The following is an 18,894-nucleotide window of genomic DNA, read 5'->3' as shown; positions in this document are numbered from 1 at the left end:
ATTTCGAAGTCTTTATTTGTCGAACTTGATGTTACAAATTTTACTTTATTGCTGAAATTACAGGCTTTACATCCTATACATGGATAAAATCCTTTTAGTTTTTCATTATATAAATTAACCTCACTATTTTTTATTTCTAATTTTCTAGGAATACTGGGTGCTAGGATAGATTTAAGATTTTTAGCTTTTTTAAAAACTAGCTCAGGTTTTTCAGAGAGGAGTTCACCCATAATGGGGTCTCTTTGTAGAATATACCAATGTTTATTGAATATGTTTCTTATTTGTTTATGATTGGTATTATAGTTAGTAACAAAGGGTGTCCATAAAGTGTCTCTACTTTTATCTAATTTAGGCTTTCTCTGTAACAGTTTAGACCTCTCTTTTTTCTTGCTTTATCTCTAGCTTCATTGATTAATTTCTTATCGTAGCCCTTTTGTTTGAATTTCATTTCTAATTGATCAGCTTGTGTTTCAAAATCTATTAATCTAGAACAGTTTTTCCTTATTCTAGTGAATTGATTATTAGGTATATTATCTACCCATCGTCTAAGGTGACAACTATTGTTATCAATATAATTATTTGAGTCAACTGTTTTAAAATGGGTAGAAGTATACAATTCACCATTTCTTACATCAACATCTAGATCTAGGAAATTAATATGATTTTTACTGATTTCATGGGTAAAATTTAAACCAAATTTTTCATCTTTAAGATCTTCTAAAAAATATTCAAATATTTCTAAATCTCCCTTCCAAATGATGAAAATATCATCATTTGGAAGGGAGATTTAGAAATATTTGAATATTTTTTAGAAGATCTTAAAGATGAAAAATTTGGTTTAAATTTTACCCATGAAATCAGCTAAACTGGGATTCCAAAAAAAGAACTGGGAAAGGGTCACATTACAAGTGATATGCTCTCTTTAGTGAGAGGAGTGTAAACATAATCGCAAGATCGTAGTGTTCATTACGCTCCAAGTGTCGCACTGTTTAAATTACCGCAAATTAATTTGCGCAAACTCAAGTTCATTTATGCTCCCCATATTTTCTATGGGCGGCGGGATCTTTACCTTTAAAAATAAAAAACTATCCCTACCTTTAAAAATAAAAAAAACTATCTTTACCTTTAAAAATAAAAAATCCTAAGCTCACCTGATAATTTTCTTTTCTTCAGATGGAAAGAGTCCACAGCTGCAGTCATTACTTTTGGGAATTCAGAACCATGCCACCAGGAGGAGGCAAAGACACCCAAGCGAAAGGCTTAAATACCTCTCCCACTTCCCTCATCCCCCAGTCATTCTGCCGAGGAACAAGGAACTGTAGAAGAAATATCAGGGTGAAAAGGTGCCAGAAGAATAAATATAATAGATGCCCCACATAAAAAACACGGGCATAATTTATGTTTTTTTTTCATAAATGGAAAGAGTCCATAGCAGCATTCATTACTTTGGGAAATCAATACCCAAGCTATAGAGGACACTGAATGCAAAACAGGTGGGTAGAAGAGGCGGGCCATTCTGAGGCACCAGGCCTGCGAAAACCCTACCCACAAAAACCTGCTTCGTCAGAAGCCGAGAAAACTTTGAAAAAAGAAAAAGCCCCAAGGACACTGACCCGCAGATAGTCCATAAGCCTTGCTAGAGACTGCAGAATAGACTCGACTGAGCCAACACGCCTCCAAGAGACACCATCTAAATCTCCCTTCCAAATGATGAAAATATCATCATTTGGAAGGGAGATTTAGAAATATTTGAATATTTTTTAGAAGATCTTAAAGATTAAAAATTTGGTTTAAATTTTACCCATGAAATCAGTAAAAATCATATTAATTTCCTAGATCTAGATGTTGATGTAAGAAATGGTTAATTGTATACTTCTACCCATTTTAAAACAGTTGACTCAAATAATTATATTGATAACAATAGTTGTCACCTTAGACGATGTGTAGATAATATACCTAATAATCAATTCACTAGAATAAGGAAAAACTGTTCTAGATTAATAGATTTTGAAACACAAGCTGATCAATTAGAAATGAAATTCAAACAAAAGGGCTATGATAAGAATTAATCAATGAAGCTAGAGATAAAGCAAGAAAAAAAGAGAGGTCTGAACTGTTACAGAGAAAGCCTAAATTAGATAAAAGTAGAGACACTTTATGGACACCCTTTGTTACTAACTATAATACCAATCATAAACAAATAAGAAACATATTCAATAAACATTGGTATATTCTACAAAGAGACCCCATTATGGGTGAACTCCTCTCTGAAAAACCTGAGATAGTTTTTAAAAAAGCTAAAAATCTTAAATCTATCCTAGCACCCAGTATTCCTAGAAAATTAGAAATAAAAAATAGTGAGGTTAATTTATATATTGAAAAACTAAAAGGATTTTATCCATGTATAGGATGTAAAGCCTGTAATTTCAGCAATAAAGTAAAATTTGTAACATCAAATTCGACAAATAAAGACTTCGAAATTAGAGACTGCATTAGGTGTACTGATAGAAATGTAATCTATCTAGCACAATGTTCTGGTAAAAAACAGTATCTGGGAGAAACCTCTCGCCCCCTGAGAGATAGAATAAGGGAGAACCTCCTAAATATTGAGCATGGTTTTGAGGGCCACTTATTATCCCGACATTTTAAAGAACATCATAATCAGGACAATAAAGACTTTAAATATTGGGGCATTATGAAGATAACAAGAGACCCTAAAGGGGGAGATATAAATAAAAAATTATTGAGGGTGGAAGCAGAATTAATCTTTTTATTTAAAAGTTTAGAACCAAGAGGCCTAAATGTTGAATTAGATTTTAACTCCATTATGAAGTAAAGTTTTTATTGACCGTCTTTTGTATTAATTTGTAATATTTTTAATATTTTTAATATTTTGCACATTAATATTAATCTAATATTTTGCATATCCATATTAATCTAATATAAAATCAATTAAGGCCCCCAACTTATAAAATTTACAAAATGTATCTATTCATTTTTTAGCATATTTAAATACATAAACACATACATTTCTCTTTTTATATATTTATGTTTTTAAAAATATTTTAGAGATGATTTAATTATTTATTTAAACATAATTTATAGTTGATCTATTTACAGTAGAGTATTAAATTCCCACTAACTTATAACACACAATTTACACACCTATATAGCGGAGTTTAAAATCGTTATTTATATTTAATACATTTAGTTTATTTAGATAAGTTATTTATATATAATTTTATTTATTCATATTTATGTGTCACATTCACTTTTCATAATCACTTTTTTGAATTTTATAGTAATTAAGGAATATTTATTAATTTGCAAAGGCTTAAGGATATACAATTATAAAATGGAGCTTATAGTCATTATTTATATTTAATATATTTAGTTCACTTAGATTAGTTGTTATATATATTTTTTTTTATTTATTCATATCATGTGTCACATTCACTTTTCAAAAATACTTTTATGCAATTTATAGTCAATAAGGAATATTCTTGAATTTGGAAAGGCTTATGGATATTTATATACTGGTATTCATAACTAACGGACTATACCTTTAAGCAAAAGAAAGGAGGTCAATCAATTAACAGACAATCCTGAATAAATAGAGGAGTATGGGAAAGGATTAATCATCTTGAAAAAGGCTGTCCAAAGCTGAAACGCGTAGATGTAGTGAAGATGAAAAGCTGTGTTTAAATTAGAAATTCAGAGCGCTCTTATACAATTTTTCAACAAAGGATTACTCTCATCTATGGTAAAGTCAAGTTACAAGTATCCAATTTCTAACATATTGTTATAAAGGACTTTGTACTTTCAACTGAATTGAATCACCTTTCCCGGTAATCCGCTAAAACCATTGGCTCAATCAGGTCTTGTGATCTCACTACCTGAACCGGAACAAGCTACCTTGAGGGGAGAGCGGCTGAATCTTGGAGGATATCGTATCTAAAAACGCCAAGCCAGACTGTGGACGAAAACCAGTATAAGGTAAAGAGTCTGAGAGCCGGAGACCCCTAGTAAGCTACAATTTTCTATTTTGGCGGAGAAATCCTGCAGGTTTCGGATTCTGGGAACAATTACGGATCTTAAGTACAAATATCGTTTTTTTCAGAGTAACCTTTTTATAACAGCTGACTGTATTCCTATTTTCCATATCTCTTTATCTTCTACAGACAAAGGATTGTTACATATGGGACAATTGTTGCTGGACATTATACACTTATTTTGGAGGCTACAAAAGTATCAGCCGTATTTCTCAGCAAACGCTAACGCTGCAAAAACTATAGCACTTTATTAACGGCTACATAAGTAACAGCCACTTTGCATTGACAAAAAGCAAAAGCACTTTGTATTGAATACAATATTAACAGCTTAAAAAGTAACAGCCACTTTACATTGAACCCAGTATTCAAGAAGGCGAATCTTTGTTTTAAATAATGTTATTAGGTTTATCTTAGTATATACAGATATTTTTAGTGGATTATTTGTTTTACCACCGGTGGTATTAGGCATTTGTATGGTTTTTTAATAAATATTGTTTTTTAGCAACAGTGGGATCTTCACAGGGAAATCCAAACATAAGCCACTGACATTTGCAAACCTGAGAAGTGTTGACTTCATCTTCATGGAACCAAAGAATTTCAGAGGGTTTAAATACTGAAGTGATAAGCCTTGTAGACACAAGATCAGCTCTTCAAACGTCTTCACTTACTCTCACACAGGGAAGCCCACTATTGGGGCATTTTACAACTAATTTGGGAAAGAAAATTTCACATTTTTCTATTTTATGATTTGGATTTTTGGTGTTTTAAAGAAAAGACACAACACTTTTCATATTTTTCATATTTATTTTTTTTTTTTTTTTAAATGTATCACAGTTTTTTTATTGCAATCTATACTTATGGCATAGCACCAATTTGATTTTTATATTTTTTTTACCACTTTAGCCCTTTTTTTGAGGCAACCACCAAGTATGCAAGGAATCTAATTCACATTGGACTTATATTATTATCAGGACAGATCATTCAGTGACTTTTTTATAAACAATATACTGTTTTAATATGTTTTAATGTCTTATTGTTATATTGTAATAGTGGATCCACTATAAATTGTAATATTGTTCACATATATGTTCATTAAATATTTGTAAAAATCATACTTTGACACATATATATTCTATAGTTGTCTTGGCCTTGTCATATAGGCGCTCTTTGTAATTTCTACAAACTTTTTTTAAGGGACTGCTAGGGTACCCTTCTTTCAATGAGCTATTAGACACTTTTCCTGGTTAAGCGCTGTGAGATATACATACAAATTTAATAATTATATTTAGTGTCAGCGATGCCAGGAGCGGCGGTTTAGGGGTTAATAACTTTTATTAGTGTCGGCGATGTCGGGGGTGGCGGTTTAGGGGTTAGTAACTTTTATTAGTGTCGGCGATGTCGGGGGCGGCGGACTAGTGGTGTTTAGACTTGGGGTTTATGTTAGGGTGTTAGGTTTAAACGTAACTTTCTTTCCCCCATAGACATCAATGGGGTTGTGTTACGGCGATTTGCCATTCCGCCATCGCTGGAAACCCTTGGTTTTGTGCGGTATAGAGCTTATTGCACCATAACGCACAGCACAAGGAGGTTTTTCAGTAACTCGTAATGGCAGCGATATGGAAAGTGCAATAACGCAAATTTTTTGGTGTTATTTTCGCAACCCTGTTTACAGTATGTTTTAATCATTTTTAATAATTTCTACTAATATGTTTTAATATTTTATATGTTATATTTTAATAACACTCCTTAAAATTACTAAGTTTTCATGTGCACTAACCCGACCGATCACAACGACACGTGAAACCCTGGTCCTAAAGACGATAATATTGAACTTTACAATATTGTGATAATGATTTCCATATTTCCATTTTCATGCGTTTCCTGCAAATCTCGTTAGCTGTACAGGATATCACATATCTGTTTATTAAATACATATACATATGTAAATGTGTGTCCCATTTACCAGATAAGGTCAAAGCAGAATAGTTTGAAGAACCCCCCACCACTAAAAATCATATAAATATCAGCCAAAGCCTGCAGACCCATCTTTGAACCAAACAAATTATCTTGAGTTGTACAGTAGAGGCTGTAGTCTAAACAGCTAAACTGAGATTTCAAAAAAAGAACTGGGAAAGGGTCACATTATAAGTGATATGCTCTCTTTAGTGAGAGGAGCGTAAACATAATCGCAAGATCGTAGTGTTCATTATGCTCCAAGTGCCGCGCTGTTTAAATTACCGCAAATTAATTTGCGCAAACTCAAGTTAATTTATGCTTTACCTTTAAAAATAAAAAACTATCCCTACCTTTAAAAATTAAAAAAAACTATCTTTACCTTTAAAAATAAAAAATCCTAAGCTCACCTGATAATTTTCTTTTCTTCAGATGGAAAGAGTCCACAGCTGCAGTCATTACTTTTGGGAATTCAGAACCTTGCCACCAGGAGGAGGCAAAGACACCCAAGCGAAAGGCTTAAATGCCTCTCCCACTTCCCTCATCCCCCAGTCATTCTGCCGAGGAACAAGGAACAGTAGAAGAAATATCAGGGCGAAAAGAAGAATAAATATAATAGATGCCCCACATAAAAAACACAGGCATAATTTATGGTTTTTTTCATAAATGGAAAGAGTCCATAGCAGCATTCATTACTTTGGAAAATCAATACCCAAGCTATAGAGGACACTGAATGCAAAACAGGTAAGTAGAAGAGGCGGGCCATTCTGAGGCACCAGGCCTGCAAAAACCCTGCCTGCAAAAACCCTACCCACAAAAACCTGCTTCGTCCGAAGCCGAGAAAACTTTGAAAAAAGAAAAAGCCCCAAGGACACTGACCCGCAGATAGTCCATAAGCCTTGCTAGAGACTGCAGAATAGACTCGACTGAGCCAACACGCCTCCAAGAGACACCGTCGCCCAGCAGTCAGTCCCCAACCACACACCCCTTACTAGAAAAAAGGGATCAACTACCGAAACCTCCCAAAAAGGAGAAGACGTTGAACAAAAAAATCAAAGATTCCGGAAGACCCCTAAATAGGGTACAACAAGTTCCAAATAAAATAAGGAACCCCGAAAACTGAACCAAGCTCACAGAGACCCAAAACGGTCTTGAGAAAAAAGGCAGGTAATGCCCAGCCAAGGCGACAGTAAGGTCTGAAGAACAGGGGAACAGAAAGGACCCCAATCACCAATCCCCAGGGAAGGACTCGGCCACCCCAACCGAACTCTGGAGCCCAAAGAGCTCCTTCAAATGGGTCCTCCCAAAGAGAACCCCATAGCAGATGAACATAGCAAAATGACGTTTATCTCTATGAAGACCCAGCATAACTGACAGTCTCAACATGGAGATTACAACCTCCACAGACGAAACAGAACAAGTCTCCAAGAAGGGGGGTGTCAATCAACCCAATCATACTCTATCGGGTTGATTTCCGGCGATGTCTGTCCGCCTGCTCAGAGCAGGTGGACAGGTTATGGAGCAGCGGTCTTTGTGACCGCTGCTTCATAACTGCTGTTTCTGGAGAGTCTGAAGACTCGCCAGAAACACGGCCCTTCAAGCTCCGTACGGAGCTTGATAAATATGGGCCTATATGTCCTATTTCTCTTCTTCTTGTAGTACTTTCAGAATGTAATACATTTATTTAGTTGCGGAGGGGTCCAGGAGCGGCGGAATAGGGGTTAATAGCTTTATTATAGTTGCGGAGGGCTCAGGGAGCGAGGGGATAGGGGTTAATAACTTTATTAAAGTTGCAGCAGGGTCCGGGAGCAGCAGGATAGGGGTTAAACATTTTAGTATAGTGGCGGTGTTTAGGGTATAAATAAAGTTGGGAAAAAGCCGAATAGCAGCGAGATCAATGACTGTTAGTTAACAACAGTCCGCTGCTCATCGCCCCGTACTTGGTAGGCAACTTTTTACCGGCTTTTTTTTATAAATATGGAGGTCGTATTGAGGTCCGTGGCCGCGATGTTAGGCAAGCGTATTGGTGCCGGCGAATGCAGCACAGTTGACAGCTTGATAATTCGGCCTCATGGTCTGTTGAAAACAAAAGCCGCATGAAAATCATCCAGACGACACTAGTAAACATACGCAGAACTCCACCTGAAGGGGATCCCAAATCAATCAAAGGACCAGGCAAGCCATAAGGAGTGTATCAGAAAGCACCCAGGATCCTGACCAAGCTGCTAGCAGACTCAATTTGGCCAGTCCGTAGGCTATAATCTAAGGTCCCTGGAAAAATGAACTGTCCCGAACCAGCCACAGGATCATAAGTTTCCGGACATCCAGAAAGATCCAAAACAAAAACTAAAGGCCCGAGCCCCAGAATTGTTTAAAACAAACAACAGCCCAGGGAACACCACTACCCCATCTTCAGAAGCAGACCTCACAGGAGAATAACAGGACTACCCCGGAGAATGGGACAAGACTCACTCGTAGATACCAACCCAAAAGGAAGAGAACACCCCTTGCAGAAGTCCAACACTCCAAAAAGGAGCTAGGGCGCGACAGTGACACGCCAAGACTCTAAAGACCAAGGGAGAACATCGAAGACAAGTCACCCGAAGAGTGAGTAGAACAAAGGCTAGTCTCCATATTGCCTCAGAGTAAGTAACTAGAGGACCACACCCAAGGAAAAAATATGCAGATCATCCCAACTTCGTTAGAAAAAAAAAACCTAAGAGAAGGAGACAACACAGCCCAACGTCCCTGATGGGGAAAACGACAAACTCCCTAGATTAGGAAAAGCCACATGTCCCTCCTTAAAGAGAGTATAATCATTAGATGACTATTTCTTCAACCACAAGGATACCTTGCTTACCCCTATAAAGCGGCCAAACCGCTAAGGAGAACGAACAAAGTCCAGAAGCCGACCTGAAGGAAGACCCCCAAAAGGAAGAGGTCCAGAAAAAAGACAATTCCAAGAAGCCCTAAAAAACCAAGACCACCAGAAACCGGCAGCAAGTAAGCCCTGAGTCCTCCAAACTTCCAACCCACGCGGGGAAGGAAACACTTAAAATCTCGATGAAATAACGGAACAAAAGAGTGTGTCGCAGTGGAACTTCACAGAATCCCAGTCGACCAGCTAGAAAGGATAACAAGGACTGAACCAATCCCCCATGTCTCGTAGACCCTCAGGTCCTCTCAAAATTCCTAGCTGAACTTTTTATAAATGAGGAAAAACACTTGACGCCCCAACCGGACCAGCCAGGCAGAATAGGCGCCACTTGTCTGAAACAGGCCGCAAGAACAGAAGGATCCGAACCCAATTAGGACCAGTCTGAAACTAAGGGCCAATACTGTCAAGGCCACAGATAGTCACCCCCAGAGATGGGGGATAAACAGCAGACAAACATAGGACTAACATGTCCCACCAAACAACTTCCGTAAAAGTAAACTGAGCGATAAAAAAAAAAAAAAAAAAAAAATCATGAGTATCGATTCCAGTAACATTTCCGAAGGAAACCATATATATGAGCACACAATAAAAATAAAAGATAAGGCAACCCATAGGTTATCGCCCAAGAAGAACAAACACACCAGCAGGACTGGTATCCTGTTCTTCCAGCTCAGAACTGGAAAGGATACTCAATAAACAAGGCTATAGATTACTTCATCCTCCTATACCTAAGCCTGCAAGCCCTTCAAAGGTGAAAACTGAGAAAACGCGGGCTAAACTGTAAAGGCCGCGTCACTTCCAAGGCCTTTATGTTCCACAAGCCATGAGCCTAAGTAATACTACACATACGCAGGTCGAATCACATGACAAACATGATTAAAAAGCCCCCTGTTCAATAACCTCCCTCAGGAGATATGAACCCTTGATTTCAAGATACGAAAGGAGACTCACTGAGACCCTGATTATAGTTAATCCCGCAAGGTGAGAGCCTCTCGGGAAAACATTGGTAGTACCATACAATCATAACAAAAGTAAAATTAAACGATCTTACCGGAATCTACGTCGTGGAACAAGAACACGGCCTTTCAAGTGTGACAGATAGTAGCCTTGCCTCTGCCATGGACTTGAAAGAAGAAAGCAGGCAGCAAAACTCATCAACGCTGACTGCTTGTGGAGCTGTTAATATGAGTCGGGATGGGTTCGCAGAAAGACTCTCCCTGCATCTCCGGACTCTAACTTTCGTCCGTAATCTCACTGAGAGGATGATAGGATTACTTAAAACTCCAGTCCCATGCTGAAGAGTATTACCCTCCATAAGAGACTATTGAAACTTCTGACACTTCTCTGCCAACCTCCTGGGACGAAAGGCAAAGAATGACTAGGGGATGAGGGAAGTGGGAGAGGTATTTAAGCCTTTGGCTGGGGTTTCTTTGCGCCTGGTGGCCAGGTTTTGAATTCCCAAAAGTAATGAATGCAGCTGTGGACTCTTTCCATTTATGAAGAAAAATACCTATTCTAAAACCCAATTTAAAAAAAATCCAATCTAAAAATTGCCCTGAACAAAGCATTTGGCTGGTTATTGCCTTTATAAGGGCATTTAGTTAACTTGCAGCCCAACAAACAAAAAACTAAATTCTTAATCTAAAAAAAAAAACACCCAAAAAAATCCTAACACTAAACCCCAAAGATGGTACTCACCAAAGTCAAATCCGGGCGGTGGTGCTCCATCTTCATCCTGGCGGTGGTCTTCTTATCTTCATCCAGGTGGCAGTCTTCCCCGACTTCTTATTCATGCGGTCAGCAGACACACCCGTAATTTTAAATGTGAGGTACCCCCTTTATATAGGCATACCTTTGCATTCCTATCAAATTCAAATCAACCAACAGTAAAAAACAAAAAAAAATTAATTCTGGTTGATTTGGATTTGAAAATAAGCCAATAGGAATGCAAGGGTACCCCTATATAAAGTGGGTAACTGACATTCAAAATTCAAGTGTTCGGCTGGTGACCACATGAAGAGAATGTCGGAGATAGAAGATAAGAAGATGGATGAAGATAGAAGACAGCCACCGGGATGAAGATGTAGTGCTGATACCTGTATTCAACTTTAAACTCCAGAGCTAAATCACTTTAGGGCAATGCCATACAAAAGGCCATTTTTAAGGGCTATTGCTGTAGTTTAGTGTTATAATTTTGTTTTGTTTTTTATCTTGTGGTGTTTTTTTTCAAGTTGGGTTTTAGAATAGGCAGAACTGTTTTTTATTTTTGGTAATTTGTTTTTTTCTGTAATGGTAGTTTATTTTCTCAGGTAAGGTTAGGATTTTATTTTTAAGGTAAGGTTAGGTTTTTTATTTTTAAAGTTAAAGTTAGGTTTTTTTTATTTTTAAGGTAAAGTTAAATTTTTTATTTTTAAAGATACTATTAGGTTTTTTTATTTTTACATACAGGTAAGGTTAGTTTGTTTTTGGGGTAATTTAGGGGATGTTAGGTTAGGGGGTTTAGATATTAGTGGGTATATTGCGGTGGGGGTTGTGGCAGTTCAGGGGTTAATAGCATAGTGGGGACTTTGCGGTGGGCTATGTGGCGGGTTAGGTATTAGAGTAAAGGGCTTATGGGGTTTCAGGTAATCTCCATTGAAGTCTATGGGAGAGTATGTTAACGCGTTTTTTTGTGCACGTCAGGTTAGCGAGCTAGTGAAAAATATTTACTTTCATTTTATAATCTGGTCCTAAATAGGGTTAACATATCCAGAATATGCTCCGCAGACTCAAGTTCAACAATTAAATTACTCAAATCAGTACTTTGAAAACATATTTTAAGGTAACTAAGAACTGGGCTGCCAGAAGCTTTTGCTATAATGAGATCATTAAGATTCTGTATTTAAAAATAGTAAATTATTATTTTCAGGGAATGTTCTCATTAAAATGACATTAAAGTGAGTAAGGGACACAGCTAGATAAAGAGAAAGATTTATGAGAGGATTAGTATTATTTCTTACTTGGAGCTATATCACAGATGAAAATGTTTATTCTATGTCAGCTGATTGTCATTTGCACTGATAGAAGCGTATGTAATTGTACTTACCTTCTGCACATTTGTCCATTTCCTCAGAGTCCTGCAACCATGCAGCTACTTTACTTTGGCCAGTTGTGTATGTTGCAGGGAGACTGTTGCTGCATGGGATGGGAGATTGCCAAAGAAAGTTATTCTGAAGAACCTACAAGAGAGGAATCAAGGTAATGGATGAGATAGAAAGTTTGGCATATAACCTACTATGTACTATATTACAATGAAACAATGTGACCCTCTACCAAGTGTAAACAGGCAGGATCACATTCAAAAATAATAAATGGACCATTAAACTCATAATTTAACAATTAATACAATGTTTCATTGTTTAAAGTATAATAGTATTGCAATATACATTATTTTATTTTGCTGTAAATACATTTAAACTTGTGTGTGTTCCTTTTTCTCCCATGGAGGCTAAGGGGAATATTGTTTTGTCTGTCAACTAGTGTTTTCCTCCCCCTCTCCATATCTTTATTCCTCTTGTCATTTGCTCTCTTAGAGTGGATTATCAATTTTGCATCAACAATCATGATGGGATACTCATCCATTCCAACAATATCAGTGGGAATACTAGGTAGTTTGGGTGTGATCATTATTGTTTATATATAAATATATATTTAGCTAGTAGATGTAGTTTAATAATGAAGATATGACTGCTTAAATACCTGTTTAAAAAATTATCAATAATTAACTGAATCGGTACTAAAACACCTTAAGGGAAGAGGACATGTCTACCCCAATCTCTTTCTTTAACTGCACATGTGCAAACAACAATTCATGCCTGAATTTGATATTTATGTATATTAGTTTGTTGTTGGTTAGGAGTAGCCTTTTTACTGGGAGACATGGAAATAAGTGTGGGGGGGGGGGAATACCCCATAAACCAATATACTTATTTGACAAAATAAAGCTGCATTATTCATTGAAACATTCTCTTTAGGCATGAAGGTATATAATCATGTATCTTACAATTTGAGTTTAATGTCCCTTCAAGAAAGAACTATTAAAGGGCATTTTCAATTGTTTCCTGCTAGTTGATTTCAAAATCTGTAGATTTTGGTATCTCACAGTAATCAAACTCCTCTACACTCATTAACTTTTGGAAGGGATTAGCTGTCTATGTAGTCATGTACTTGGTGCGTTTTTTTAAAAATAATTTACAGTGACTTAAACTAACGGAATTTAGGAGCGGTGAGATCAATGTGATGTTAAACTGAGGCACAAACACAAACTCTGCCAAATCAAATCATGCATTTATTTTAAAGACATGCATCAGAAGTCTAATGACTGTACTATCCATCTTCTTGTTGCCTCGTGCAAGAGTGCAAATCTTGCTAAAGACTGCACAAGCAGAAAATATTAAGTTGTTAGACCAACGAGAAATTGCCTGTTTGGGTTCACCAGGCTCGCAGTCCGACGGTCTGGCAATATATTAAAAATAAAAAAGCGGGCTGAACCTCGCTGTGTTGATGAGTGGTGATGTGTTTTCCAAAGGGAAATGGAGATTGCAACTTCAGCAAAAGTCCACCAACATCGCCACAGAGCTGCGAAGTAGGCAGTAGGGATGCGCATACAGATCTTTTGTAAAGATCTGAATGCGGAAGTTAGCTGCGGCTCATGCCCTTCGGATATTTCCATAGCAGGATTGATTCTTGTAAAAGATCCCCACTCTAAGATCTGAATTTGTAGAGATCTTAGTGTGGGGATCTTTTACAGAAATCAATCCGGCTATGAAAATTTCCGAGGGACACGAGCTGTTGTCTCTAGTAGGCAGAGGGGGCTGTCTTTAAAGCGTGTTTACACAAAATGGACTGTGCGTTAGCGAAAATAAAAAATATTTTCTGAGTAGTAACACTTGAAACCCACGGCAATGTTATCCCATTAAAATTCAGGTTAATTCCATGTAACACACTTGAAAATCCAATGGAATTCCTATATATTCATCATATCTGCGATCTACTTTGTTAATAAAGCCAAAAATAACAAAACTTCATATTAAAACTATAGGAGCTGGGGATCTGGTATATGAAATATGTATATACATTGTTTAATGTATATGTATTGTATAGAATAGTGTTAGAATATGTATACTGTATATACATATATATGTAAACTTTAGGTGTGATTATTTATTTTACTTATTTTGAGAACGAGATTAATTGTTCACAATATTCATATTCCATAAAATTGAGAACGTGCAATCGTGATATACATATTTCCATAACATTGAGAACTCACAATCACGGTTGCAATATTCATATATGACTGTAAAATAAATCCTAACCTAAGTTACCATTACACCTAACACTACACTATCATTAAATTAATTAAATAAATTAACTACAATTATCTAAAATTAAATACAATTAAATAAACCAAACTATAGTACAAAAACAAACAAACACTAAATTACAAAAAATAAAAAAATATTACAAGAAGTTTAAACTAATTACACCTAATCTAAGCCCCCTAATAAAATAAAAAAGCCCCTCAAAATAATAAAATGCCCTACCCTATACTAAATTACAAATAGCCCTTAAAAGGGCCTTTTGCGGGGCATTGCCCCAAAGTAACCTCCCTCCCCAACATTACAACCCACCACCCAAACACCCCTACTCTAAAACCCACCCGATCCCCCCTTAAAAAAAACTAACACTACCCCATTGAAGATCACCCTACCTTGAGCCGTCTTCACCCAGCCGGGCCGAAGTCTTCATCCGATCCGGGCACAAGTGGTCCTCCAGCCGGGCAGAAGTCTTCATCCGATCGGGGCAGAAGAGGTCCTCCATCCGGCAGAAGTGTTCATCCAAGCAGCATCTTCTATCTTCATCCTTCCGGCGAGGAGCGGCTCCATCTTAAAGACATCCGACGCGGAGCATCCTTCCTGCACGACGACTACCCGACGAATGGCTGGTCCTTTAAATGACGTAATCCAAGATGGCGTCCCTCGAATTCCGATTGGCTGATAGGATTCTATCAGCCAATCGGAATTAAGTTATGAAAAATCTGATTGGTTGATTTAATCAGCCAATCGGATTGAAGTTCAATCCGATTGGCTGATTGTATCAGCCAATAGAATACAAGGTCTGATTAAATCAACCAATCAGATTTTTCATACCTTAATTCCGATTGGCTGATAGAATCCTATCAGCCAATCGGAATTCGAGGAACGCCATCTTGGATGACGTCATCTTGGATGGCGAGGTGAAGATGGAGTAAGTCCTTGCGCTGGATATTGGATACCAAATTGCGCGTCTTTTATATGTTAGTCTATGGGTAAAAAAACTACGTCCGACGGGTGAAATATACGTGCCGCATTTATATGCGGCTCTGTATATAGGATACCAAAAATGCGCAAAAAAACTGCGTTGCCGGCATTTGTGGGTGACGCCGCATATGTAATGGGGCCCATCGTATCTTAAAAAAAGAAATAAAAAATAGCTGGAGACAGTCTTGGTGTGGGAGCAAAGCAGACACATAAATTAAAAATGTCAAGCAGGTGCAATAAAAGTGTTTTAAAGTTAAAGGGACAGTAAAGCCAAAATTAAAGGACCAGTAAATACAGTACATTTGCATAATCAACACATGCATGATAAAAAGACAATGCAGTAGTACTTAGTCTGAACTTCAAATGAGTAGTAGATTTTTTTTGGACAAATTTTAAAGTTATGTTTATTTCCACTCCTCCTGTATCATGTGACAGCCATCAGCCAATCACAAATGTTATATACCCTGTGAATTCTTGCACATGCTCTGTAGGAGCTGGTGACTCAAAAAGTGTAAATATAAAAAAGATTGTGTACATTTTGTTAATGGAAGTAAATTGGAAAGTTGTTTAAAATTGAGTGTCCCTTTATGATTAAGGCATAGCATGCAACTTTAAACAACTTTCCAATTTATTTATATCATCTATCATATATCATCTATCATATATCATCAATTTGTTTTTCTCTTGGTATCCTTTCTTTAAGAATAAATCTAGGTACAGCAATGCACTACTGGGACCTAACTGTACACATGTGGTGAGCCAATGACAAGAGGCATATATGTGCAGCTACCAATCGCCAGCTAGCTCCCAGTGGCGTATTGCTGCTCCTAAGCATACCTAGATATACTCTTCAACAAAGTCTAGCATAACAATAAAGTACATTTGATAATAGGTGTAGAAAGTTTGTTTCATGAAAGCTTAATTTTGACATTACTTTCATTTCAATTCACCCTTCCATATATCCCATTGAATGTCCTTTCTCCAAGGTTAGTTGTTATACAGCACATTATTACTCAATGATGATAAAGCTCTGCAGTATATTGAAAGTGATCTGCTTATGACTAAAGAAGCAAACTTGCTCCTGGCTGTCTGGATTAAAACCCCTCTGAGAAATTATATTTTGATTAATTCCACATAAAAGGCATTTTTTCCCCCCATAAAGTTCTACAAAAGACCAATATTTTAAACCTTCAAAGCACAATCTATTTCTGATTTAAACTGATAAATCTGCAGCCAGTTTTAATTAAAGCTATTACCACACATAGTGCAATGCCGCTGTTCAGTGCCATAATGCATTTTAAATGCAAACACTCATTCTTCAGTCATTATCTTGTGCACTGAAACAGCTTATGAGGCAGTTAGCAATATGCAGAGGACCATGCTGTTTGAATCTCATTCATTAAAGGGACACTGCACCCACATTTTTTCTTTTGTGATTCAGATAGAGCATGACATTTTAAGAAACTTTCTAATTTATTCCTATTATCACATTTTCTTCATTCTCTTGGTATCTTTAGTTGAAATGCAAGATTGAAGTTTAGATGCCGGCCCATTTTTGGTGAACAACCTGGGTTGTTTTTGCTGACTAATGGATACATTCATCCACCAATAAAAAAGTGCTTTCCAGAGTTCTGAACAAACAAAAAAAGCTTAGATGCCTTCTTTTTCAAATAAAGATAGCAAGAGAACAAAGAAAAAATTATAATAGGAGTAAATTAGAAAGTTGCTTAAAATTGCATGCTCTATCTGAATCATGAAATAAAAAAATTGGGTTCAGTGTCCCTTTAAATTTGCATCACTGCAAAATAGCTATAGCCCATAATAAGAATAATTACAGAAATTCACCTCACTTTTTTCCCCATTGCTTTTCAATAAGCTCCAATAAGGCCCCTAGGGCTAGATTACAAGTGGCGCACTATCGTTAGCGATCATATCACAAGTTGAAAGCAAACGCGACCACATGAGCGCAAACTCAATTTCCATTTCGATAGGTTAGCGCAACTGAAGTCTTAAAGTGTAAAGTGTTAGGGCTAAATAAAAACTTGCATCAAACATAACATAAATACATTAAAATAAAATGTTTCACTCATATATACATTATCTAATAAAGATGATTCATATAAATATTAATTAAAAATATCTATAAGGGTTAAAAGGTAGAAGATGATTGTACATATAAATATAAATATATATGAATATGCATGTCTAATTATGTGTATGTATGTATTTATACATATGTATATATGTCTATACATGTGTATGTATGTGTTTATATGTGTATATACACATATACAGTTATACCTTGTTTTATTGCAAACATTACATTTTTTACAAATTGAAGGTATGTGGCAACCCTGCATTGCGCAAGCCTCTCGTCGCCATTTTAACAACATATAGACAAATATCAACACAATAATACACATGTATACACAGTTATATATATACATAATTATTTTTAGTAGACAACCCAAGGTGTTGATCAAGGCCCATTTTGGTATAAATGCATGCCACTTTTTCACCACCGAATGCAATCCTATTAAAAAAATGTTTACTCAAATGGTACCCCACCTTATGTCTAGGTGTTTACAACCCTTTGTTCACTATAGGCAGAATCCATTACAGGTTACTAAAGTGGACACAATTGAGTATTTTTTCGGCTATTTAAACAATTACCGTAAAGCTGGTTTATCATGCTTAGGTACTACATCAACACATTACTCTGTGCAAATACTATGTGACATTGTACCTATGTCCATTTTGCTAAAAGGGTTAAATGTATTGGAATGTGTTTGCATTTCGAACCCCTCACATGCACAAATAGAAAGGTAAGTAATGCTATTGTCAATCACCCCAAATGGATCAGACTGTGGTGAATTAATTCTGTCACTTCTGAGGTTACAGAGAGGTTAGGAGGCAATGGAGTGAGCATGCACCTCAAGGGCTCCAAAGTAACACGCAAAGCTTCAACCATTGAGCCATTAACATAAAATAGAGCTATTGGCCCTGAAAAAAATGTCTAGTATCAATGTAATTCCTCAGCATCAAAATTCAGGTTACACACTGGTTTTCAGCAACATTGCAGACACTTTCTTGCATTTATTTGTAATTACTTAAAGGGACAGTAAACACCTTGATATGTGTACATAAAATCTTTAGCTATGCATAATGAAACAATTTTGCAATATACGTTATTTATTTTGTTACCTTTTCATGTAATTTAGCTCTGAAAATTAAACTTGAAATGTACACTGCTGACTTCTCAAGGCTAACACTGTTACATATTTTTTTCCATAATTGGCTTTAACCGATAGCTATTTGAAAACAATTCACCTGTATACTAACATTATAACCATAGGTAGCCTTGTTGTCTTCAGACACAAGCCCAGAATGCTCCAAATAAGGCAAATGGTGGGTGGTGTTTGAATGTTGAAATAAAACTGCAGTAAAAGGATGTTATTTTTTTTTAAAAAAACATAAAAAATTGGCTGATATGTTATTCTATAGCAAGACAACAGAAATGTCCTGTAATTGCCATGTGTTGACTGTAGCTTTAACAGAACAGTCCATGATGCTCTGTTTTACAAAAGATGTCACTGGCACAATTTATTAC

General features: G+C 36.4%; 1 protein-coding gene across 2 annotated transcripts in view; it reads right to left on the bottom strand.

Annotated features, from left to right (window-relative positions):
• Nucleotides 1-18,894, bottom strand: part of OSBPL6 (oxysterol binding protein like 6) — a 664,468-nt gene that overhangs the window by 328,842 nt on the left and 316,732 nt on the right. For both annotated transcript variants that reach the window (XM_053698504.1, XM_053698502.1), the window contains exon 7: nt 12,029-12,161. In XM_053698504.1, coding sequence (XP_053554479.1) covers nt 12,029-12,161 — 133 coding nt within the window. The remainder of the gene's footprint in view (nt 1-12,028; nt 12,162-18,894) is intronic.

This window comes from Bombina bombina, chromosome 1 (genome assembly GCF_027579735.1).
Source record: "Bombina bombina isolate aBomBom1 chromosome 1, aBomBom1.pri, whole genome shotgun sequence".
NCBI classification, from domain to species: domain Eukaryota; kingdom Metazoa; phylum Chordata; class Amphibia; order Anura; family Bombinatoridae; genus Bombina; species Bombina bombina.
The sequence above is the reverse complement of the archived record's forward strand: the minus strand, read 5'-3'. Positions and strand labels throughout refer to the sequence as shown.